The sequence below is a fragment of the Triturus cristatus genome, chromosome 5_1 (assembly GCF_964204655.1).
Source record: "Triturus cristatus chromosome 5_1, aTriCri1.1, whole genome shotgun sequence".
Lineage (NCBI taxonomy): Eukaryota > Metazoa > Chordata > Amphibia > Caudata > Salamandridae > Triturus > Triturus cristatus.
The window spans coordinates 94,422,899-94,445,403 of record NC_140587.1 but is presented as its reverse complement, the minus strand read 5'-3'; the positions used below and the strand labels follow the sequence as shown (position 1 = coordinate 94,445,403).

The 22,505-nt window shown below is 48.4% G+C and overlaps 1 protein-coding gene across 4 annotated transcripts in view; it reads right to left on the bottom strand.

Annotated features, from left to right (window-relative positions):
* Positions 1-22,505, bottom strand: part of HSF1 (heat shock transcription factor 1) — a 490,333-nt gene that overhangs the window by 171,751 nt on the left and 296,077 nt on the right. For all 4 annotated transcript variants that reach the window (XM_085604483.1, XM_085604485.1, XM_085604484.1 and 1 more), the window contains exon 9: positions 325-534. In XM_085604483.1, the coding sequence (XP_085460609.1) occupies positions 325-534 (210 nt within the window). The remainder of the gene's footprint in view (positions 1-324; positions 535-22,505) is intronic.

Below are 22,505 nucleotides of genomic sequence, written 5' to 3'. Positions count from 1 at the left end.
ATTAGATTTGTATGCCCTTAAATCTAAACATTCATGCTTCTGGAAGGAACGGATAGTCCTTACCTGCACAGAGATGGGCTAAAACAAGAACAAAAACTTGTTAGACACAACCCTGTAGCACTGTAATGCTGTCTTCAGTGAATGAATCCCACATAACCCTTTCCCATGCAATTTACATCACTAGGTGTGAACAGATTAAGCAGTAGAAGAGGAGAACGCAGAGCTGCATCTAAATGAGTGGCTTGTCTGCATTCTTCCTGCAGCCTATGTGACTCTCGCATTACTTATACTAGATGAATTTAAAGGGTGCAGAGAGGCACTTACCTGTCAAGGCAGGCGACACTGAGGCACTTTTCCTGGGGCTGAGCAGAGCTATTCGTGGTGACGCTGGTCTCATTCTCCTCAAGGATGGAGTCTATGAAAGTGGAGGGCGAAAGTGCAGATTCAACGACAGGAGAGTCCATGTGACAGACTTCCTCTATCTGCGGGCTCGGACTGAGGGGCTCTTCTTTTATGTGAACCACAGGACTCATCCTTACAAAAGAGAAGAAATCAGATGCAAAAGATTGCTTTTAATCAGTCTAACCAACACAAAGAACAGAACAAAATGTGACACAGGAGGAACACAATAGTTACCAAGAGATTAGATCTGTCAGAATGTTGTATCACTCACCAATATTTAGAGAACTAATGAGATGTCAAACATCGGGCAATGGCTCCAGACATTCAGTAGACAATCCATTTTTTTAAACGTTTCACATCATTAAAAACTGAACTTACAATATATGTAGGAAAAATAAAAGTCCAGGCCAACTTAAGTCATGCATAGCAAGGGCTGGTAACCTGCACAGGACACCCACTTCACATGGTCGATGGCCAGGCCCGGCAACCAGCCCCCTCTATACACCTCTGGAGCAGCAGGCTGGTATACCCCACTAACAAAAAGGGCTTCAGCTTTGCCATCTATGATTACTGTGGGGTCTCAAAGCTCGATGAATGAACATGATTCAAACATTACAAACATATGAAACGTCCACTGCTGGAGAACTCCAACATCTTTAAGTGAAATTTCTTCACTTTCAGACACCACTTTTTAGCAGCAGTTAAATCATACACGATGCCTCGCTAAACTTAAGTGGATGTCTTTCAAGCAAAGACAAATCATTGTTACAGACATCTCGGAGTAAATTCTTCTGCAGATACCATGTCAGGGACAGTAAGACTAATGTAATCTTCTGGATTCTTTTGTTCTAGTCCCCTGACTGCAGATACCACTTAGATTGTAAAATTCCTTAATTAATAAGGTCTTGCATGCCATCTGGTGCCTTAGACACAGCAAAATACAAGACGCCATAAAGGATCGACTGTCTAATGAAAGATGATAAACATAGAGGACAACATTTCTATTTGAAGGAGAGGAACACCTCTCCTGCAAAGAAGACAGTTAATCTCCTTGTGAAGAGTTCTGAACCCAAGTACTGAATGCACTGTGTCCGGATTAAAGGGATTTGTTCACACCAACTCAGAGACCTATGTCATAGTGTAAATCCATCTTCATCTTTAAGTTACCAAGAAGGTGTCTAAGACCCCATTGCTGACATCTGGATAAACAAAAGTTTCTTTCCACAGAAGGAAAGAAAAGGTGCTAGCACTGCCATACACTTCAAGAAGGGCCCGGGGCTGACTTCAGACCAAAACTGTTGATTCCGTAATAATGTGTCTTTTATACCTTTAAAGGAAGGAAAATCCTTTTTTTTTTTTTTTTCCAGACTGGAACTCAAATATACTTTGACACACATGAAGCTTCCTTGGTTAAGATCTTTTGATGCATTTATTCGAGGTTTTGAAGTCTAAGATACGGATGAACATCTTTTTGTTCTTTGAGTGTTTTGAAGCAGTAGAGAGCACCTTTTGCAAAAGGATTCCAAGTTCTTGAACCAGCCAGTCCAACACTTAAGAGATCTATCTGGGACGGTGTATGCAAATTCACAAATTGTATCTCCTGTTTGTACAGTATTGCACACCAACTTATCATTGGTTACCGTCTACCATGCCAAAAGACGCTTCCTCCCACTGCTGCGCTCGTAGATGGCGAAAGACTGACTGAGACATTACTTGGGAGAGACTCTTACAGCAGAGGCTGAAGGTGCCGCTCCCTCAAAAGTGTTTCTGGTCTGCAAAGAGTGTGGTTGCTGCCATTCCTGGGGCCCTCGTTTCAAAAAGAGAACATGAACAAGCTGATTAAGTTTCCAACATCCCTTGAACATACCATTTAAAAATTATTTTTTCTTTTCTATCCCTACATGGAGGTCCTGAAGCGATATCTGAAGGTGTGGGTGTAAGAAACATCTTCCGATGCAAGTGTGGCAGTGAAGTTCTTAGGATGAGGGTTGTGAAGGGTGAGGTAAAGACAAGGTGGACATTGTTTTCCAGGACCTATAAACAACTGCTCGGGATGCATTCAATGTTGAAGGGGGCATTCTAAGGGTCAGATGTCAAAAATCTATCAATATCAAGGGATACCTTAATATCAACCCAGAATATTCAGAATACTCTACAACTCTATGCTTCGGTATGTGGAAATTTAGCTTGTAACTGAACATTATCTGCGCCATCTTGCCTCTCCCCAGCGCCACGCACAGCGAACGCACGGCCGCCATTTTAGGCACCCCACTCTCTCTCCCCGCTCATTGCCGATCACCAGCGCGCCCCTCAGGCGCTGCGAACATCCCCCGCGCGCTGGCCACCCCCGCTCTCTCATACATGGGCCGTAAAACCTCTCCTTCTGCGCGACCCTGCCATGGAATCGCACCCCGTGCCTGACCAACACCTCCTTTCATCCCATACATGGTCATACATCCTTTCTGATAACCCCCTTCCTCCGCGCCCGATTGTCCGAACCGATCCCAGGTCATCACCTAGCCCTGCGGATGCAGTTTATTGCCCCTACTGTAAGGGAAACACCCCACATCAAAGGGATTACAGCAGATCAAGGCCCCCACCCCCTGAGACCCGACCGGTTGCACACACCCCCGGGAACTGGCGGAATATCCTGCTGTGTGATAGCCATCTCCTACTGCGGGTGGGGTGAGAACTTCTACTGTAGCTATGCGTGGGATCGGATCTGAGCCGGGGATTCTGAGGATGTTCTTTCATGCATCAAAGTGATCTCAAGAATGTGCCATGTATGATAACCCTGCAATAAAGTCATAAACGTGTGCATAAGAGGCCAGGTCTCAGAGATGCAGTTAGAGCACCTCGTGACGATACTTCGCTGTCTGATCTGATGTGTTCCACTCCGACAGAATAAAACTTTGTTTCCTGCCTTCCAGTCTCCGGCGCCTGCCTCTTTATTGGTTTAGCATCGAATGGTATAAGGAATGGTATAAGAGGCGATTACCGCCGGGCAATACTTGAAAGGTTATCGACTACGACTGCCGCTACCATTTAACAGGTATGCAAATAGTTTGTCTAATGCTTGATGCAGGACAACTGTGTGACTCTTTCAACCCACCTGCTAAAGTGATGAAAGCACTGTTTAGAAACATGCTGGCAGAGAAGGTTGGACGTCTTGACCCACCCTGTTTGCAAACCTTGCTTTCTTAGCTCTTGGGCAAACTCATTTGTTAACTCTAGCCTAGACAGTCTCTCAAACAAAGGCCACAGTCTTCAATTATGCAGGGGCAGAAGACAAAGCACAGAAATATCAGGGTGTTTTCCCTAAACATTCTACAACCACAGGATGGGATCTCAAACCCACAAAGGCACAGTAAGTAACAGAAGGGTATAGAGAAAAACGCACAAGAGAAAAAAAAAAATACAAAAATCACTCCCAGAAAAAGACCCAGTGGGCACCTAAGATACCCAGTGTAAGAAACAACAACAACAATAACAGAAGGGAAAAACACCTTTCAGTCAGCAGAAAGTGCTTAGAATGCTGTCCCACAGAGAAGAAAATCAAATTACCTCACTGACTATGAAGGGCTAGCACAGTATCTCATATCGCTTAAGGGGCAAGGGCAGTGCTACACTGCTTCCATCTCCCTTTTACTTAAATAAATAAAAATAAAAAAAAAGTGGTGTTTACATTAAAGGTACTATGATACACTTGGCTGATGGCAACTATGACCCAAAACAATCTCTTAAATTTAGGCCTAGGCAGAATTATGATTGCGCCGCAGTAATTTTGGTAAATCAGTGTTACTCTGTGATGTAGAATTACCGATAGCAACTCAATTAATCCTGTTTGGGGGAAAATCCTAAAGCAATTGTTTGCTATTCATGTTCTGTTACATTCAGCGCTATTTCTTTGCAAAAAAATGCATCCTGGTGTCCATTCTGGACGCAACGGAGCATTTTTGCTCTAAGAAATGGCACTAAACGCAATAGTACTCTTCTTGCGTAATTCAAGCGTAATCTTGTGGAATTCCTAGGGAATGCCACGTAATTTCGCTACACTGAATTACGCAAGTTAAGCCCACCTACACTTATGTTATCAATATATATATATTATTATAACAAATATGCTCCAGGACCCATCAAGCGGGTAGAATTATTTTACCGTTTAAAGTCAGAGAGAATCTTTTGATACAGAAGATGTACTTTCTGATTGAAACCACTAGATGTCAGAAAAGCACATCTTGTGCATCTATAAAATATTAACAGTGCAAACACAGGTCACATCAACAGAATGTTTGTACATAATCATTTACTATGAAAAGTTAAAAATACTTCAAGTCTACAACTCAAAATCAAACCTTGAAATCCAGGAAATATAGCAAAATGGACCGTACTAAAGAAAATCAAGGCGGAATTGTAGCATTATCTGGGTGGCAGAGCTGTGCAAATGAAGGCGAGAACAGCCCAGACTATGCTCCTGTGACTGTTGATGCCAGGAGGTGTATTTTCCATTAGTTTGCATTTCTGCCTTATGGACATGTGTTCTGTTATGTTAGTTGCATTTTTAAAGCGCGCCGGTTACCCGGGGGTGCCCTGGCGCTGGTAGCTAACTCTTCTGAGATCAAGATTACAGGGGAGTTGTCAGTGGAAGATTTTATAGGCTAAAAAGCCAGGTTTTTGTTTCCTTCCTGAATACAAGGAGGTCAGTGGAGTTCGTCAGATTCCAAGGGAGGTCATTCCGGGCCTTGGCTGCGCATGTGATGAAAATTCTTCACTCCACATAGCTTTCTTCGTGGGTGGTACGCTCACTAGTTTGGCTCCTAGTGAGCGCAAAGTTCTTTTGGGGATGCACCATTGGAGCCGGCGTTTCAGAAATTCAGGACCCTGGCCATGCAGCGCCTTGAAAGCTGTACATAAAGACTTGAAGCGCACCCGTTTCCTGCTGGCAGCCAATGTAGTCTTTTAATTTCCTTGGCGACAGATACAAATTTGGTAGTACCTGTCACAAGTCTTGCTGTCGCGTTTTGCAGGATCTGCAGTTTATTAAGGTGCCGCTCCTGAATATTCAAGTAGAGCCCGCTGCAGTAATCCAGCCGTGACAACATGAGGGATGAGATGACAGTTTATAAACCGTCTTCCGGCAAGAATGATTTAACCTTTTAATCAGTTTAAGAGAGTGAAAAGTGACTGAGGTCGTGGTCTTTATCTGATCCTCGAAGTTCAGTCCAACATCCACTATGACACCCATATTTTTAGCCTTCCTCGTGGGTTTAGGGAGGGTACCCAGTTCTACTAGCCACCAGTCCAGGGTCCAGAAATTGGCCTTATTCCTGAACATTTGAATCTCGGTTTTGCCAGAGTTTAGTTTCAGGCAGTTTTGCGTCATCCAGGTTTTAACTGCTTCCATGCAGTCATGAAACTTCTTGCTCATCCCCGATTCTTGTGCCGGTAGCAGCGACACTACAGTTTGTGTGTCATCTGCATATGAGGTAAGGCTGAAGCCATAGGATCTAATCAGGGGGACCAAGGGCGCCACGTAAATATTAACAAGCATTGGCATAGCCAATAGGTCTCGCTTTTGGGGCCTTATAAGTATTTAATTATGCAGCACAATATCCTTGGTGCAACAACATCAACTGTTGCATGGCTAAACACTTATAAGGTCCCAAAGGCAAGACCTATTGGCTATGCCAATGTTTGTTAAACATGGCGTGATGTACGATGTATAGGGCCTTAAACTGAATTATTTTTGTAACTTGCAAACTCCGAATGAACTCTCCCCATGCATTGCCGTGAGTTACTAACACTACTCTAGATAAGACCCTTTGATTGACCAGTCGCAAGTACCCAATTACTTGGTGAAATCACCGCTTTCCTGGTGAGTGCTGATCTGTTACTTGTTGCCTGTATACTTGACTGCCTGCTGCAAAAACACATTCAGAGTCTCTCGGTGCCGATCTGCTCTTCACTGCCATCATTTGTTTGCGTAGCACATTTCGCCCTATGGGGCTGGGTATGCCCAGATGTGGGTCCCTTGCCCACTGTGCCACTGGATTCAAGCTAGCCTGGCTGAAGAAGGGTGACATACCCTGAAACCGGTCCCAGGATGCTTCTTTTCGGCCCAAGGAGGACCTGGCTTGGCAGTTCGGTCTGGACTGTTCCCATGAGGCACAGGGTCAAGACTGATTTGCATATGGTTGGGTCTAAACTGGGGTGGCATGGTGAGCAAAAGAACGATGGATTTAACCCAGATCTCTTGACGGGGGTGAATGTATGATTCAGTCAGCATGCCATCCATAATTTGTTTGCGTAGCACTGCTCTTCACTGAGGCACCTTTCCACTGATGACGTTGTAGAATCTTCGTGTGTCCTAGCAGAAAGGCAGCACGTTCATTGTGCCACATCCTGAGCGTCTAGCGTCTGGACGTTGTCCTGGTTATCAGTGTCTGGCCAGAGAAGAATTTTCTGCGCGCCATCGCGCAGTCGAGTGGCCATCTTACATGTGGTTTTTTTCCCCGATTTGCCTTTACGGGAATCAAGTCTGCCCTGAGTGCGAGGTCACGGAAGAGAAGGGACACTAGTGCTGCTGGAAATCAAATGGTGAGAGAAGCGCAATTGGTACCAATGTGATGCGCGTGTGTTTATAAGCTGGTGATCGGAGATAGAGAAAATCCTGCTATTCTTACGCATGTGCGAGTACGAACCATAGGGAAAATTAAGGTGCAAGCTGTACCGACGTTAAGCGCGTATGTTTTGTGAAAAGAAGGATGGTGCGCTGGTGAATAGACAAGGAGATCTCAAGCATCGGCAGTTTCCATCACGCTGCGCAATAAAATGCCCTTTTCAACAAAATACATGCCAATGTTATACTCGAGACGGGGACGAGACAGGGCTGCCCCCTCTCACCCTTACTGTTTGCACTCTGCCTAGAGCCTCTGGCTGCCTGGATAAGACAGGATTCCTCGATACGAGGGCTGAGATGGGCAGGGGGATGGGAGGACAGGATCTCGCTATATGCAGACGATGTCCTACTCTACCTTGCCTCCCCCACGAAATCACTCCGGGTGGCCTTGGACATCCTTACAAGCTTTGGGAAATACTCCGGCTATAGTATCAACTGGGGAAAATCATTGCTTTATGTGTTGCACGGGCCCCCCCCCCCCCCCTCCTGTTCCTAGTGGTTGCCCGATCCAGATAACCACGGAAGGGTTCAGATATCTCGGTATCTACATCTCCGGAGATGCAAAAACACGCTTTGAGACTAACCTCAGGTCACCTCTACAGAGGTTCCAGAGAGATGTGGCTGCATGGAAAAGGCTAACGCTGCTGGGTCGCGCGGCCCTATTCAAAATGATGGCCCTGCCGCGGTTTTTGTATGCGCTCCAAAACTACCCAGATCTGGTACCACACAAATACTTTGCAGATATTGAGGCCGCTCAGCAGGACTTGCTGTGGAGTGGCACACCGCGCATAGCCCTCCCGAAACTTACCTTGGTGTGGTACGATGGGGGCATTGCCCTGCCGGATAGCCGCAAATATTACTGGGCAGCGCATTTCGCGGCTATCAATCAGGGCAAGTATGGTAGTGGGGACGACCCCGGATATGGGATGGATAGGTGGATCCTCCCCGGAGGGAATTTTGAGGCTGCACTCTATTCACGACCCAATAAGTTTCATCTCACGGGGCCTACAGAACACTCGGTCCAATTGTGGCATATTGTTAACTGAAAGTTGGGGTGGGCTGGCAGACTGACAAAGGCAACCCCGCTCTGGGTATCGGAGAAGCTCGGGTCCTTGGGACACACTAAGGTATTCCGTAATTGGGATCTGATCGGTAGATCCCGTATAGGGGACCTCTGGGGGGCGGAGGCTGGCGCCCTTTGCCTCTCTACAGCAGTCACACGAGTTGGCACACACGGAATTCTTCCGTTATATGCAGGTCCGACACTCTCTCCAATCTAACATTCTGCCGGGGATGTCGATCCCGGAATCCTCCCCTCTAGAGGATAGATTGCTGGACGGGCACCTACATGAAAGGGCCATATCCCTCACCTACAAAAAACTTATACATCACTCCCCGGATCCACTGGGGCCCCTCAAGGGGAGGTGGGAGGCGGATGGCCTCGAAATTGACGAGAAGGAATGGAGAGAGGCGCTTTCCTCCCCTAAAGAAGTGGCGATATCGGCAAAACTGCGGCTGATACAACTCAAAATACTACACCGGGTGTATGTCTCGGTCACCAGACTGGTGTTAATGGGGAGGAGTACGGATGGGCTTTGCCGGAGGCAGTGTGGGGACAGAGGAACATTTCTTCACGTATTATGGGAATGTCCGCGGGTTCAAGCATACTGGGCAAAAATACATGACTGTATAAGCAAGGTGTGGGGGGGGTAGGGTTGCGGCCTGAAGCTAAACAATGCCTCTTAAACATCTGGGACCCCACGGACCTACCAGTAAAAGGCAAACTGTGGGCAACACTGGGGCTGGCAATTGCAAAGCGTAACATAGCGCGCCTGTGGGGGGCGGAAGCGCCACCATTGCTTGGAGCGTGGAAGAATGAATATGCTACTTACCAGTATGCATCTGTTCTTGGCATGTAGGGCTGCTGACATTCATATCTGTGCATAGATCGCCGCCTAGTGTTGGGTCCGGATGTTTGCACGTTGTTGTCCTGGAAGAGTCTTCGAAGTATCCTGAGATAGGTGACTCCTCCCCTGGACCACAGTGCGCATGGGCATTCTCTCCATCCTCAGATTGTTTTTCGCCATTGTGGCAGTGAAGGAGTAGATACAGAAAGTGATGACCATGCTATACAGTAAATCTGAGAGCTGCAGCTGCTACAGGCGCCTGGGAGGAGGGTGGGCGATATGAATGTCAGCAGCCCTACATGCCAAGAACAGATGCATACTGGTAAGTAGCATATTCAGTTCGAGGCATGTGGGCTGCTGAATTCATATCTGTGCATAGAATACATAGCAGTACCTCCTCTTAGCGGCGGCTACCAGTGCCAGCTGCAGCGGTCTGAAAAAGAGTTTTGAGAACAGCCTGTCCTACAGCTGCCTGCTGTTTTGAGTGTACATCTACACAATAGTGTTTGGTAAATGTATGTATAGTGGACCATGTGGCTGCTCTACATATATCCTGTAAAGGAATGTTTCCCAGGAAAGCCATGGATGCCCCTAACTTACGTGTTGAGTGGGCTCGTGGGGGAATCGTTAATGTGCGGTTAGCCTTTTGATAGCAAATTTGAATACATTTAACGATCCATCTGGCTATACCTGCTTTGGAGATGGCGTTGCCTTTGTGTTGTGGAGAAAAGGCAACGAAAAGTTGTTTTGTCTTCCTAAAGTGTTTAGTCCTGTCTATATAGTACATGAGGGCTCTTTTGACATCTAGTGTATGGAGCATTCTTTCAGCGACATTTTGTGGATCCTGAAAGAAAACAGGCAGTACAATAGTTTGATTCATGTGGAACTGCGATATAACTTTAGGCATGAATTTGGGGTTGGTACGTAGTACGACCCTGTTTGCGTGAACCTGTATGAATGGCTCCTGAATGGTTAGTGCCTGGAGTTCACTAACTCTTCTTAACGAAGTGATTGCCACTAGAAAAGCTACTTTCCAGGTGAGGAATTGAATCTCACATGAGTGTAGAGGTTCGAAGGGTGGGCCCATCAGTCGGGTGAGGACCACGTTGAGGTTCCACACCGGTGCCGGTGGGTGTCTTGGGGGAATTACTCGTTTAAGTCCCTCCAAGAAAGCTTTGATGGCAGGCACTCTGAATAAAGAGAGGTGCTGCCTGTTCTGGAGATAGGCTGCTATTGCGGTCAAATGGATACGTATTGAGGTGTATGCCAGATTGCATCGGTAGAGGTGTAAGAGGTAACAGATTATATTTTGAATGGATGCGTCTAGCGGGTTAATGTCATTGTTGTTACAGTAAATGACAAACCTCTTCCATTTAGCTGCATAGCAAGCTCTGGTAGTGGGTCTCCTAGCTTCCTTAATGATCTCCATACAGTCAGGTGGCAGGTTTAGGTAGCCAAACTCTAAGACTTCAGGAGCCAGATTGCCAGGTTCAGCTGTTGCGGATCTGGGTGCTGAATTTCTCCATGGTTCTGCGTCAAAAGCGCGGGTTTGATCCGCAGCCTTTGATGCGGCACCACGGAAAGTTCCAGAAAGGTGGTGTACCATGGCTGGCGCGCCCATGTGGGAGCAACTAGGATGAGTGTCAGTGAGTGCTGTCGCAGTTTGCGTGCTACCAGCGGTATCAATGGCGCTGGTGGAAAAGCGTACGCAAATCTGCCGGACCAGTTCATCCATATCGCATTGCCCTGCGACTGTGGATGTGGGAACCTGGCGGCAAAGCTTTGGCATTTTGCGTTTTCGCTTGTGGCGAATAGGTCTATCTCTGGATGACCCCACTGTTGGAAGTACGGTTGGAGTACTGATGGATGTAGCTCCCACTCGTGCATCTGGTGGCTGTGTCTGCTGAGCAGATCCGCCATCTGGTTGTCCTTGCCCGGGAGGTGTTCTGCCATGAGGAATATGTTCCTCTGAATGGCCCACTTCCACATGCTCTGAGCCAGATGAGACAACTGTGGAGAGTGTGTTCCTCCCTGCTTCTGTATGTAGTACATGGCGGTCATGTTGTCCGTCCGGGTCAACACGACCTTGTTGCACAGGTGTACTTTGAATGCTTTCATTGCCAGGAAGATTGCCATCAGTTCTAGAAGGTTGATGTGCATCTTCTTTTGCTGTGTTGTCCATAGTCCCTGCACTGTGTAATTGAGTACATGAGCTCCCCATCCCTGGAGAGACGCGTCCGCCGTCAGTATTATTTGTGGAACAGGCTCTTGGAACGGTCGGCCCTTACAAAGGTTTTGTGGATTCCACCAATGCAGAGAGTTGTATGCCCGACCGCTCACCAACACTAGGTCTTTTAGTTGCCCGTGAGCCTGATTCCATTGACGTGCTAAGCACTCCTGGAGCGGGCGCATATGTAGTCTCGCGTGCGGGACTATGAAAATGCACGAGGCCATCATGCCTATCAACTGCATGAACACTCGCGCAGGAAGGGAGTGTTGAGGTTTGAACTTTGAGATCAGCATTTGCATGCCGTTGATCCTCACTAAATTTGGCTGAGCTGTGGCTGCCAGAGTGTCTATGGTCGCACCTAGGTACTGTTGTACATGTGCGGGTTGGAGATGTGATTTTGGGTAATTTAGTGAGAATCCCAGACTGTGAAGAAGGTGAATGGTGCGGGACATGTGGCTGGCACATTGCTGGGCTGACGTAGCTTGAACAAGCCAGTCGTCCAGGTAAGGGTAGACGTGGATGTGTTGTCTCCGTAGATGTGCAGCTACTGTAGCTAGGCACTTTGTGAAAACTCTGGGTGCTGTTGTCACACCGAAGGGGAGGACTTTGAATTGGTAGTGCTGCCCCTGGATAGTGAACCTGAGATATTTTCGGTGTGACGGGTGTATGGGTATGTGGAAATACGCATCTTTGAGGTCTAGTGTGGCTAGGAAGTCTCCCTGTCTGAGCAGCGGGAGAACGTGCTGTAGGGTGAGCATATGGAAATGCTCTGAGAGAATGTAGTGGTTGAGGGGTCTGAGGTCTAGGATGGGTCTGAGTGACCCGTCCTTTTTTGGTATTAAGAAGTACAGAGAGTACACCCCTGTTCCCTGTTGGTTGATGGGCACGACCTCTATTGCGCTTTTTTGCAGCATACTTAGCACTTCCTGCTGTAATAACGTTAAGTGCTCTGAGGACATAGGACGTTGCTTTGGCGGTATGGTGGGTGGAGGGGAGGTTAATTCGAGACAGTAACCGTGTTGGATAACATCTTTGACCCACCTGTCCTTGGTGATGGTATTCCACATGGACAGGAACCGCTGGAGCCTTCCCCCGACAGGTGTTATGTGGTCGGGGGGGAAGGGAGAGGGCGTCACTGTTTGTTTTTGGGGGAGGACCTGGTATTGCCGTAACCATGTCCTCTGCCTTTGGTGCTGGAGCCACGATATCCACCTCGGGTGTTTTTATCGTAGGAACTTTGTGTGCCCCCTTTATTGTAGGTTTGCTGTGCCCCCTGTCCTCTACCTGCACCTCTATTTCCGGGGCGACGAAAGGAGCCACTACGAAATGTCTGCGTTTGCAGAGCCCCCATTGACTTCGCAGTGTCCGTGTCTTTTTTTATCTTTTCTAAGGTGGTGTCAACCTCCGGTCCAAATAAGTAGTCGGGGTTGACCGGCTGATTGAGGATGTTATTTTGGACCTCAGGTTTGAATCCGGAGATCCGTAACCAGGCGTGTCGTTGTAGCATGACGCTGGTGTTTATTGCCCTTGCAGCAGTGTCTGCGGCATCTAGTGCACACTTGATGGAGGCGTTTGTGAGAAGTTGTCCCTCCCTGATGAGGAGCTCCGCTGCCTCTTTATACTCGTCTGGTAGGTGTTGGAGTAGGGTCTCTAACGTGTCATAGTGTGAGCGGTCGTAGCGAGCTAGGAGCGCCTGTGTATTGGCAATGCGCCATATGTTTGCTGCCTGGGCTGCAATCCTTTTGCCAGAGGTCTCTAGGACCTTGGACTCTTTGTCCGGGGGAGGAGCATCACCAGTCGTCTGCGAGTGTGCCCGTTTGCGAGCATTGGCAACTACGATGGAGTCCAGAGGCAACTAGCTTCTAATGTACGTGGGGTCCCCAGGTGCGGGTTTATACTTTTTCTCGATCCTGGGGTTTATTACCCTTGCCCTGGTGGTTTCTTTGAAAATGTCCTTTGCTGGTTTGAGGACACCTTTCAACATGGGCAGAGTCTTTACAGTCCTCTCTGAGGATGCGAAAGTGTCCACCTGGGTCTACAGGGTCATCCCAGACTTGATCGGGGTCTTGCTGGCCCTCAGGGTCCATGTCCCCAGGGTAGGTGGTGTCGTCACCCATGTAGTCCTTCACTGCATCTGTGTCGGAGTGCGTCGGGGAGAACGACTGTGGATCTGTGTAAGAGGTGTGGATTTGTTCGTAGAGAACTGGTTCCGATTCCGCCGGCATCTTTTGCTTTAGCGGGATCCTATAGGAGTCCAAAGAATGTCCGGAAGTGATCTTCCGCTTTCGGAGCATGAGCCTGCCGGTGTCGGCGTCGATGAAGTGGGACGGTGATGTCCCAGTAGGAGAGTGTTCGGTAGATGGGGACCTTGTCTGGGTAACCCGTGTTCTGATCTCGAACATTTTCGGCGCCGTGGGTGGCGGTAAACCAAAGGTGATATTGGCCGGTGCCGAAGGTGCCTTCTGTGCCTTTTTCGGTTCAGAGCCCGAGGAGGTCTGGAGGGCTGCCTTTTCCCTGATGCGTTGCAAGGACGCTGCCACTTGTCGCACCTGGAACGCCGACGGTTCTTTGGCGCCGAGTGGTTCCGTAGAGGCAGGTGTGGACTTCTTCGAAGGCACCGGGTCATCGAGCCGAGGAGAGGTAGTAGCCGTGGACGGCGTCGATGAATGGATCGTAGTCGCTGCTTTCGAGGTGGATAGTGATGCAGTGGCCATTTTCACCTTGGTGGCCGGTGCCGACTGCTTCGGTGCCAGGGGCCGAGGCGCTTTGGCGGTGCCGATGGCTTTTCTTTTCGGGTCGGCGCCGACATCGGCTGCAGCGAGTTCGGTACCGAAGTCCCTTTTGGTGCGGTCGGTGCCGACGGGTTTGGCTGGCGTCGAAGGTGTGGTGGGCCTCGAGCCGACCAGTGTCAGTTTCACTTTCGGTTTCTGTTAAACCGGTGCGACGATTGGTTTCGGTTTCATGGAAGGGAAACCAGTCTTTTTAGGTAATAATGGCTCTCTCTGTATGTCTGTGGCCGGGCCAGAGGGCGGGGCCGAAGAACAGCTGGATAGGTCTTGGGTAAGGCCCGAAGGCGATCCCTCGACCGGAGCCGTCGACTGACGCGCTGGGATATCCTCCATTTGGACGGGTAGGCCCTGTTCCTCACCAGAGCTACCTTCTTCGGCCCCTAAGGCCTCATCGTAGTCTCCTACCTCATCGTCGGCTTCTTCCCTGTGAAAAAGCTCTTCATCTATGTCTTCCGATCTGGAACCGTGTTCGGAAGCGGGGCTGGAGGGTATATTTTCCACGCTTTCGACATCTTCGTCCTCGGTGCTGAAGATGTTGGTCGGGGCCGGTGCCGCTTGCTGCGCTTCCAGTCGCGCGGCTCGTCGATTCCTGAGAGTCTTTTTGGATCTGAATCGGGCACAGGCCATGCATTTCGATTCGTCATGATCCGGTGAGAGGCATTTGTTGCACACCGGGTGGACGTCGATATGAGGGTATTTGGCGTGGCAAACAGGACACCGCTTGAATGGGGTCCTCGATTCCATCGTCGAAGTTCGGTCGATGGTCGGATTTAATGGATCCGAAAAGTTGTTAAAATCACTAAACTAGCTTGTAAACTGTCGATACCGATCGGGAACTGTACCGACGAAAACCAGAGGCCTTTTGGCCTGAAAACTAAATTTTCCTAACTTGAGTCAAGATAAGCACATCCAAACCCAATGGCGGAAAAAAACAATCTGAGGATGGAGAGAATGCCCAGGCGCACTGTGGTCCAGGGGAGGAGTCACCTATCTCAGGATACTTCGAAGACTCTTCCAGGACAACAACGTGCAAACATCCGGACCCAACACTATGCGGCGATCTATGCACAGATATGAATTCAGCAGCCCACATGCCTCGAACAGACATGGACTGGTGCATGTTGCAGGAAAAGATAGTGTATGTCTCGAGAGGTTGCCCCGGGAAGTGGGTAGCGGTCTGGTCTCCTTGGAATGCATACCGAGGCAACATCTGCAAGCCCCCAGTTGCCTCTCCCCTTGAGGAAATGTTAACCCAATAAAATGGTAAGAATGTTTTATCCTGCTCTGCAGTTCCATATTACGCTGCAGGACTGTCTAAGGGTCCAGGGCTGAACCACTGTAACTCTAATGATCTAAAACTATGAAGTGACCAGTATGTGATGTATGTTAATAAAAAAGAATTTTCAAAAAAAAAATACATGCCAATGTGCATTAATTTATCAGATCTAGTTCGGAGCACAGAGACCAGTGAGAGGAATCAAGACAGACAAGCGCAAACGGGTCAATGAGCTGTAAGGCTGTGAATTCATGGACAAGCAGGGGGAGGGTAGAGAGGAGGGGGCCTTCGCCTGTTTCCCTTGCGGGAGCGAGATTTGAAACCATTTGGTTGCAAGTTAATTACAAACAGATGGTCTCAAAGCTCGCTCCCGCAAGGGAATCGCCAAACGTGCACGCGTTGCCATTGAAAGCAATGCAAAGCGTGCAAGTTTTTGGCCCAAAAGTGAATCGATTTCTAAAGGTCTCCTCCTATGTAGCGCATCATGCTGTGTATGCGAGACTTAAAAAGGGTAGGGCTGAGGGATGACCCCTGCGGCACTCCACATGGCAGAGAAAAAGATTTGGAGTAGAATTTCCCTAGGGACACTATTTGTGTTCTGTCAGTTAGAAAGGCTTTTAATAACTTCCATGCCTTGCCCTGGACTCCACACTCCGACAAACGATCCATCAGGAGATCATGGTGGGCCATGTCGAAGACCGCGGAGAGATCCAGCATGATAAGTGCAGCCTCACCTCGCTGATCCAGTGCTAACCTGATTTCTTCTGTTGTTTTTATGAGGGCAGACTCCGTACTGTGCCCTTCTCTAAACCCATATTGGGAGGGAACCAACAGCTGATTCTCATAAAGAAAGGCAGTCAGCTGGGAGTTCATTACTTAATCACTTTCACGGCAGTGGAAGGCAAGGGATTGGCCTAAAATTATTTTTCAATAATGGAAGCATTGAGGCTATCTTCCAAATGATAGGGAAGTCTCCTGACTCGAATATGGCATTGAATACGGAAGTGAGTGCGGTGGCAATGGGTTCCAGGGCTGAATTAACCACTGGTACCGGACAGGGGTCATAGGGAGACCCTGGTCTGATTGAGCCAAGAAGCATTTTTGTGTCACTTGTGGAAGGTGGAACAAAATTATCGAAAGCGGGTCGAACGCCTCTGGCTTGCTCGACTCCCATCATCGGGATTCCTGTACCTCCCTGTGGGAGTTGGTTGAAGACTGAAAAAATGGCTTCCACCTTGTTCTGAAAAAACCTAGCAATATACTTGTTTAATTCTTGGCTTGACTATCTTAGTTGGGGACTTGGGGAGGTCAGCTGGGATACAGTTTTAAAGGGTTCTTTTGAGGAGGTTTTTGCTAAGTTGATTTGGTTTATAAAGAAGAGCTTTTTAGCATTAAATACAGACTGTTTATAAACAGTAAGGCTTTGTTTATAGATTTTTTACTAGCCGTTTGCAAATTAGTTTTTGCTTTCTAAGTTCCTCTGTGTACCAGGGTGCAGTCGGTAGAGATCGTTTGGGGTGCTAACATTTTGCAGGCTGTCTCAACCCAGTGAGTGTACCATCTGGTGGCATCCTCCACTCCTGAAGGCAGTGGACTTAGGGTGGTACTGAGCAGATCTTTTAGTTCTGTCTCCTTCACTCTATTCCAGGCCCTAGTCTCTATCTGATTTATAGAGCTCCCCGGTTTGTAGTGATCAGCTGGGGTGATCACTTCGAATTGAATTCCTGCATGGTCTGACCATACCAGGGGCATCGTTCCCGTGCAGATTAGATGTGGATGGTTGGAAAAAATCCCATCCAGAGTGTGTGGTGCCGTGTGGGTGGGCTCATTCACTAGTTGTACCAGATTGGTGCTACCCATCATTTCAAACAGGGCTCTGGTGTCTTGATCCAAAAGGGCTTCCAGATGGAAATTGAAGTCCCCCAAAATGTTCAAGGAGTCAGAACATAGCCCTTCTTCTAGCAGAGTCCCGATCAAGGTTAATAAAAAGGAGGTTCTAGAACCAGGTGATCGGTACAATAGGATGAGCTAAAAGGAGTGATGGGGAGATAGGCCAACATTAAACAGGAGTGCTTCACAGGCCGTGTTATCGGCTGCCTGAAACGCTATTTTTCGGGTGTTGTGGTATAAGATCTCTAACCCCCATCCTCTCCCGGTTGGCCTATTTAGGGTGTGACATAGAAAACCAGGTGGAGCGGCATTAAATAGGTTAGGCCCCGAGGCCTCATCCGTCCAGGTTTCTGTGATAAACACCAGTTTTATATCTTATTCCACAGGAGCCTGGCACCCTCAAAACTTTGCTTTACCAAAGATCTGGTATTAACCAGTAGGCACTTTAACACGTGTTCCTTAGGTTTTGCATTCGGAGTCCCAGTTGATACCTTAATGGGTCTGACTCCCTGGTAGAAGACCTGGGGAAGAGGGCTATGGCAGTTAAGACAGATGTCTGGGGTGGTGGCAGGTTTGGAATAAAAAGAAATGCCCTTACATTTGATGCCCCCTTTACCTGGATTCAACTCCAATAATTGGGCTCTGGAGTACCTTAAAAATGGGCCATCATCCGGCTTGGATCAGGCAGGGTGGCTGGCACTGAGCGGGGTCAGAGTGTAGACGGGCGCAGACTGGCTTGCCTCAGGCGCGCCTTTGGCGCATCCACGCCATTGCGCCCATTTATAGTGTGGCAGGAAGACTAGCATGCTAACCTAGTGATGGCGGCCTGCTCCAAATCGTGGGAGCCGCCTGCTTCGAGACTGTGCCCCGCCCTCTTGCTACGTGCAGCTGCCTCAGGGCGAGCACAGCAGACAGAGCAGACAGTCAGTGTATACAAGTAATGTAATTAAAAACAGCCTAAAATACTACAGGGCGTTTGCGACTGACCAAGCAAAAGCCATGTGGAGAGCGGTTCAGGGGCGTTTGTATGAGGTGGGTGACCAGGCCGGGAAACTCTTGGCCTGGTTGGACAAGAAAGAGTGGGCAGGCCGGCTAGTGCCTGAACTTCGAGGACGGGAGGGTACTTCCCTGTCGGACCCACAAGCAACTGCGGACTGCTTCGCGGCCCACTACCAGGCTGTCTATACTTCGGCAGCCCCCTACACTCGCAACACCGCTATGGGATTCCGAGAAACTGGGTGACCTATGGAAGAGTAAGGCATTTGACAAATGGGATCTCATAGGTATTGCATGCATAGGGGATACGTGGGATAAATCTGACATTAAGTCTTTTGCTTCGTTACAGCAGCAATATAGCCTGGCCGAATCTGAACGCTTCCGATACACACAGGTTCGACACGCGCTTCGCACACATTTACTGCCCGGGACCACGCTGCCAGAATCCTCCCCACTGGAAGATAGGGTACTGGATGGCCATCTCTCTGATGTATAAAAAAACTGGTAAATAACGTCTCGGATCCCCTCCTGGCTCTTCGAGAGAAGTGGACCAGGGATGGCATAGAAATGGATGATGAGGAATGGCAGGAGGCAGCCTCCTCTCCCAGGGTTGTAGCAATATCAGCTCGTCTCTGTCTCGTCCAATTAAAACTCCTTCACCGTGTCTATGTAACAGGGCCCCAACTGGTACGAATGGGAAGGGTGGAAGAGGGAGCCTGCAGGCGCGGCTGTGGCCAGCTGGGGACCTTTTTTCACATACTTTGGGAATGTACGCAGATCCAACCCTACTGGCGTGATATTCATGACATTATCAATATTGTTTTGTCAGCGCAGCTCCGAGTGGAGGCCTGTAGGTGTCTCCTGAACATTTGGGACCCGACTGACCTGAATGTCTGCTTGACGCAGTGGGTGACTTTGGGGCTAATGTTTGCCAAGAGGAATATTGCCCAGCAGTGGGGGGCATCGGTTCCGCCCACAGCACAGGAATGGGAGAAAGACATGGATTGGGCAATGTTTAAAAAAAAGACTGTATATGTGTCACGTGGATGTCCCCAAAAATGGCCTTGTGTGTGGGGCTTGTGGAACTCCTATCGAGGAGATATTGGTCAGCCCCCTTTGACCCCTGCATGTGACGATCCCCCGTCGCCCTAGACCTTTCACCATGCACAATTGTATTTTGTGTATTGCCTTCTGCATCGATGATGCCGATTGATCTGCTCCTCCTGTATGGTCATGCAACTGCTGATGTTTGTTTTTGTTTATAAACAATAAAATATATATTTAAAAAAAAACAACAAAAAAAACCAGCCTAATATATAGCAGCAGTATTTTAAAAGTTTAAAAGTTCTCCAAACAATTCCCTCGCAATACTATATCCCGGTTCAAGCCTCAGGAGAGTGAACGCAATAGCATTTGTGTAAAACGCTTTGGAGAAAATACTGGGCTGAGCGTGTTCTCTGGATCTTTTCAGGAATAGTGTTTTAATTCGATTTTGGTGTATACATTTGATTGAACTATTACTCATCTTGGTTAATGTCCCTTCGGGTTGATAATCAAACTGCAGAATCCGCTCCTTTTGATGTCTTCCATGTGCTCGATTGGGCCCAGAAACATTTTTCAGCAATTGCTCGCAACTGGTAATAGGTGGAGCCATCAGACTCTGCGGCGAACTCTTTCCACCTCCAGAAGCGAGGGCACAGAGCTGCATGTAGGGGCCACCACTGCAGGCGGACTTCAGTTGACAACTGCACCATTCCACACCCTTAGACATGGAACATCAGTGAATGATAGTGTGCAAAAGCCTGCTTGGAACCTTATTAATATACAGAAGGCCACTATGCAGCACAGGGAGAAACTTGGGACAGTAAAGAATTTGCAGTCAGATAAAGTATCCAGCAGAAAGAGTATTACCAAATTTAAATAACTTGTTCTTCTGGTGGACACTAAGTAGATTCCTTACTTTTTGAATCAATATCAAAGCAGTACCTTCTAAAAAGTGGTGGGTGTAAAAAGGAATATATTACTTACACTATTAAATAACTGTTAGTAGCTCGTAATAATTTAGATTCATGTGTTCTCACCGCCAAACTCCACAATGCCGGCACAGGGAACGCCATCGACTGGTTCTGCTCCTTCCTCACTGGCAGAACCCAAAGAATCAGACTCCCGCCCCTCTTCTCCGAACCCACAGAGATCAACTGCGGAGTACCCCAAGGATCATCGCTCAGTCCCAAGCTCTTCAACATTTACATGGCCCCCCTCTTCACCATCGTCAGACAGCATGGACCCAGCATAGTATCCTAGGCCGACGACACCCAGCTCATCCTCTCCCTCACACAGGAACCAGACACCACCTGACTCAGCTTCCAGGAAGGAATTAAAGACCTTGCATACTGGATGAGCAGCAGCTGTTTGAAGCTCAACTCGGAGAAGACATAAGTCCTCGTCCTAGGGCCCATCCCCTCAGCATGGAACACCACCTGGTGGGCCACTGCCCTCAGCAACCCTCCACCCCCACGGACCACGCTCGGAACCTTGGCATCATACTCAATTCCTCCCTCATCGCGACCAGACAGATAAACGCCATCGGCTCCACCTGCTTCAACACCCTCCGCAAGACCTTCAAATGGATACCCCCCAAATCCAGAAAGACCATCACCTACGCACTTATAACAAGCAGACTGGACTATGGGAAAGCTCTCTACGTCGGAATCAGCAAATCCCTGCTACGCACACTCCAGACCATCCACAACAACGTGGCTAGACTCATCCTCGGCATCCCACAACATGAACACATAACCGGACACCTTCTACACCTGCACTGGCTTTCCGTCGAGAAGAGAGTAACCTTCAAGCTACTCACACACGCCTACAAATCCCTCCACAACACCGGACCCAAATACCTCAACAAGAGAGTCTCCTTTCACGTACCCAAGAGAGATCTCCGCTGCCCTGTCCTCGCGGAAACCCCCTGCATCCGCAGATTCAGAGCGGGTGGAAGAGCCTTCTCCTACATTGCAGCAAAGACCCCAAGTCTATGATGTTTTGACATTCAATCGCCAGGGGAAGAAAAGAGGGGGTGGAGTAACGATATGTTGTTTTAAGATGCGGACTACTTAAAAAATAGTAGAAGAGTGCCTGGACGGGGGAGAGGTCCTGGGAATTAAGATTGGACTAAAAACATCCTGCCTAGTGGTGGTAGCAGTATATCGTCCACCCCGGCCATCCCCCTAATTTAATAATCAGTTTACTGAAGTAATCAGTGATCTATGCTCCATATATCAACAGATCATAGTGACTGGGATCTGACTCCAAGAGATCAGGTAACCAGCAGGTGGGCAGAGGCTATGACCACGATGGGGCTGAAACAAATTGTGGAGAACCCCACCCACGAGAAGGGCTATACTTTGGACCTTATTTGAACTACATCTCCCAGTGCGCTACTTACAGATTGTAGACCATGTAGTTGGTCAGATCATTATCTGATCAGCTTTGAGATTCTTGTGCTTAGTTGCCCTAATCCTCTACCAACAGTATGGAGAACGGTACAGAACTGGCACAAGATAGAAGATGCTAGTTTGAGGGTGGCACTACACGAGAAAGTGCCCCCAGGGAAACAATCTGGGGACTCGGCTGTGGAATATGAGTGCAGGTTGAACACAGCCATGGATATAGTGGCACCGGCGAGGAGGGAAAAGGTAATGAATAGAGCGAAGGGCGCCCCGTGGTACTCGACGGAATTAAGAAGGTAAAAACAGGCCCTCCGCCAGTGCAAAAGGCACTGGCGGAATTCATATGAACAAAAAGCCATGGAGGAATATAAAGGAAAATTAGCCCTTTATAAAAGATCTATCATCGCAACGAAATCTGCGTACTACGAACTAAAGAACAGAGAAGCCACGGATATCCAGAAAGAGACCTTTAATGTGCTCAAAGAGCTGAGCCAGAAAAAAAAACAGAGGATGGTGGCCAATCTAGATGATTGCAATAAAACGCAGGACTTTTTTTTTAAATCTAAAGTCAGACATCCTTACTGAGATTGGCAACACTAGTATAACCCTGTGCCCCCTCCCTCTCAGTGACATACCAACCAGACTTCCAAGATGGAACGCTCGCAGGCTTTCCCGCCCTGGACTCAGAGGGACTAGCGCACATCATGGACAAAGTGAAATCAGGCTCACCAGAAGACCCATGCCCACCGCGGGTGCTCAAAAAGGCCCTCCCTATGATAGAACCAGAGACACTCTCCCTGTTAAACCTCTCTCTGACATCGGGAAGGTTCCTCTCAAATTTAAGGAAGGTATTTGACCCCGCTGTTGAAGAAGGCTGGGGCAGA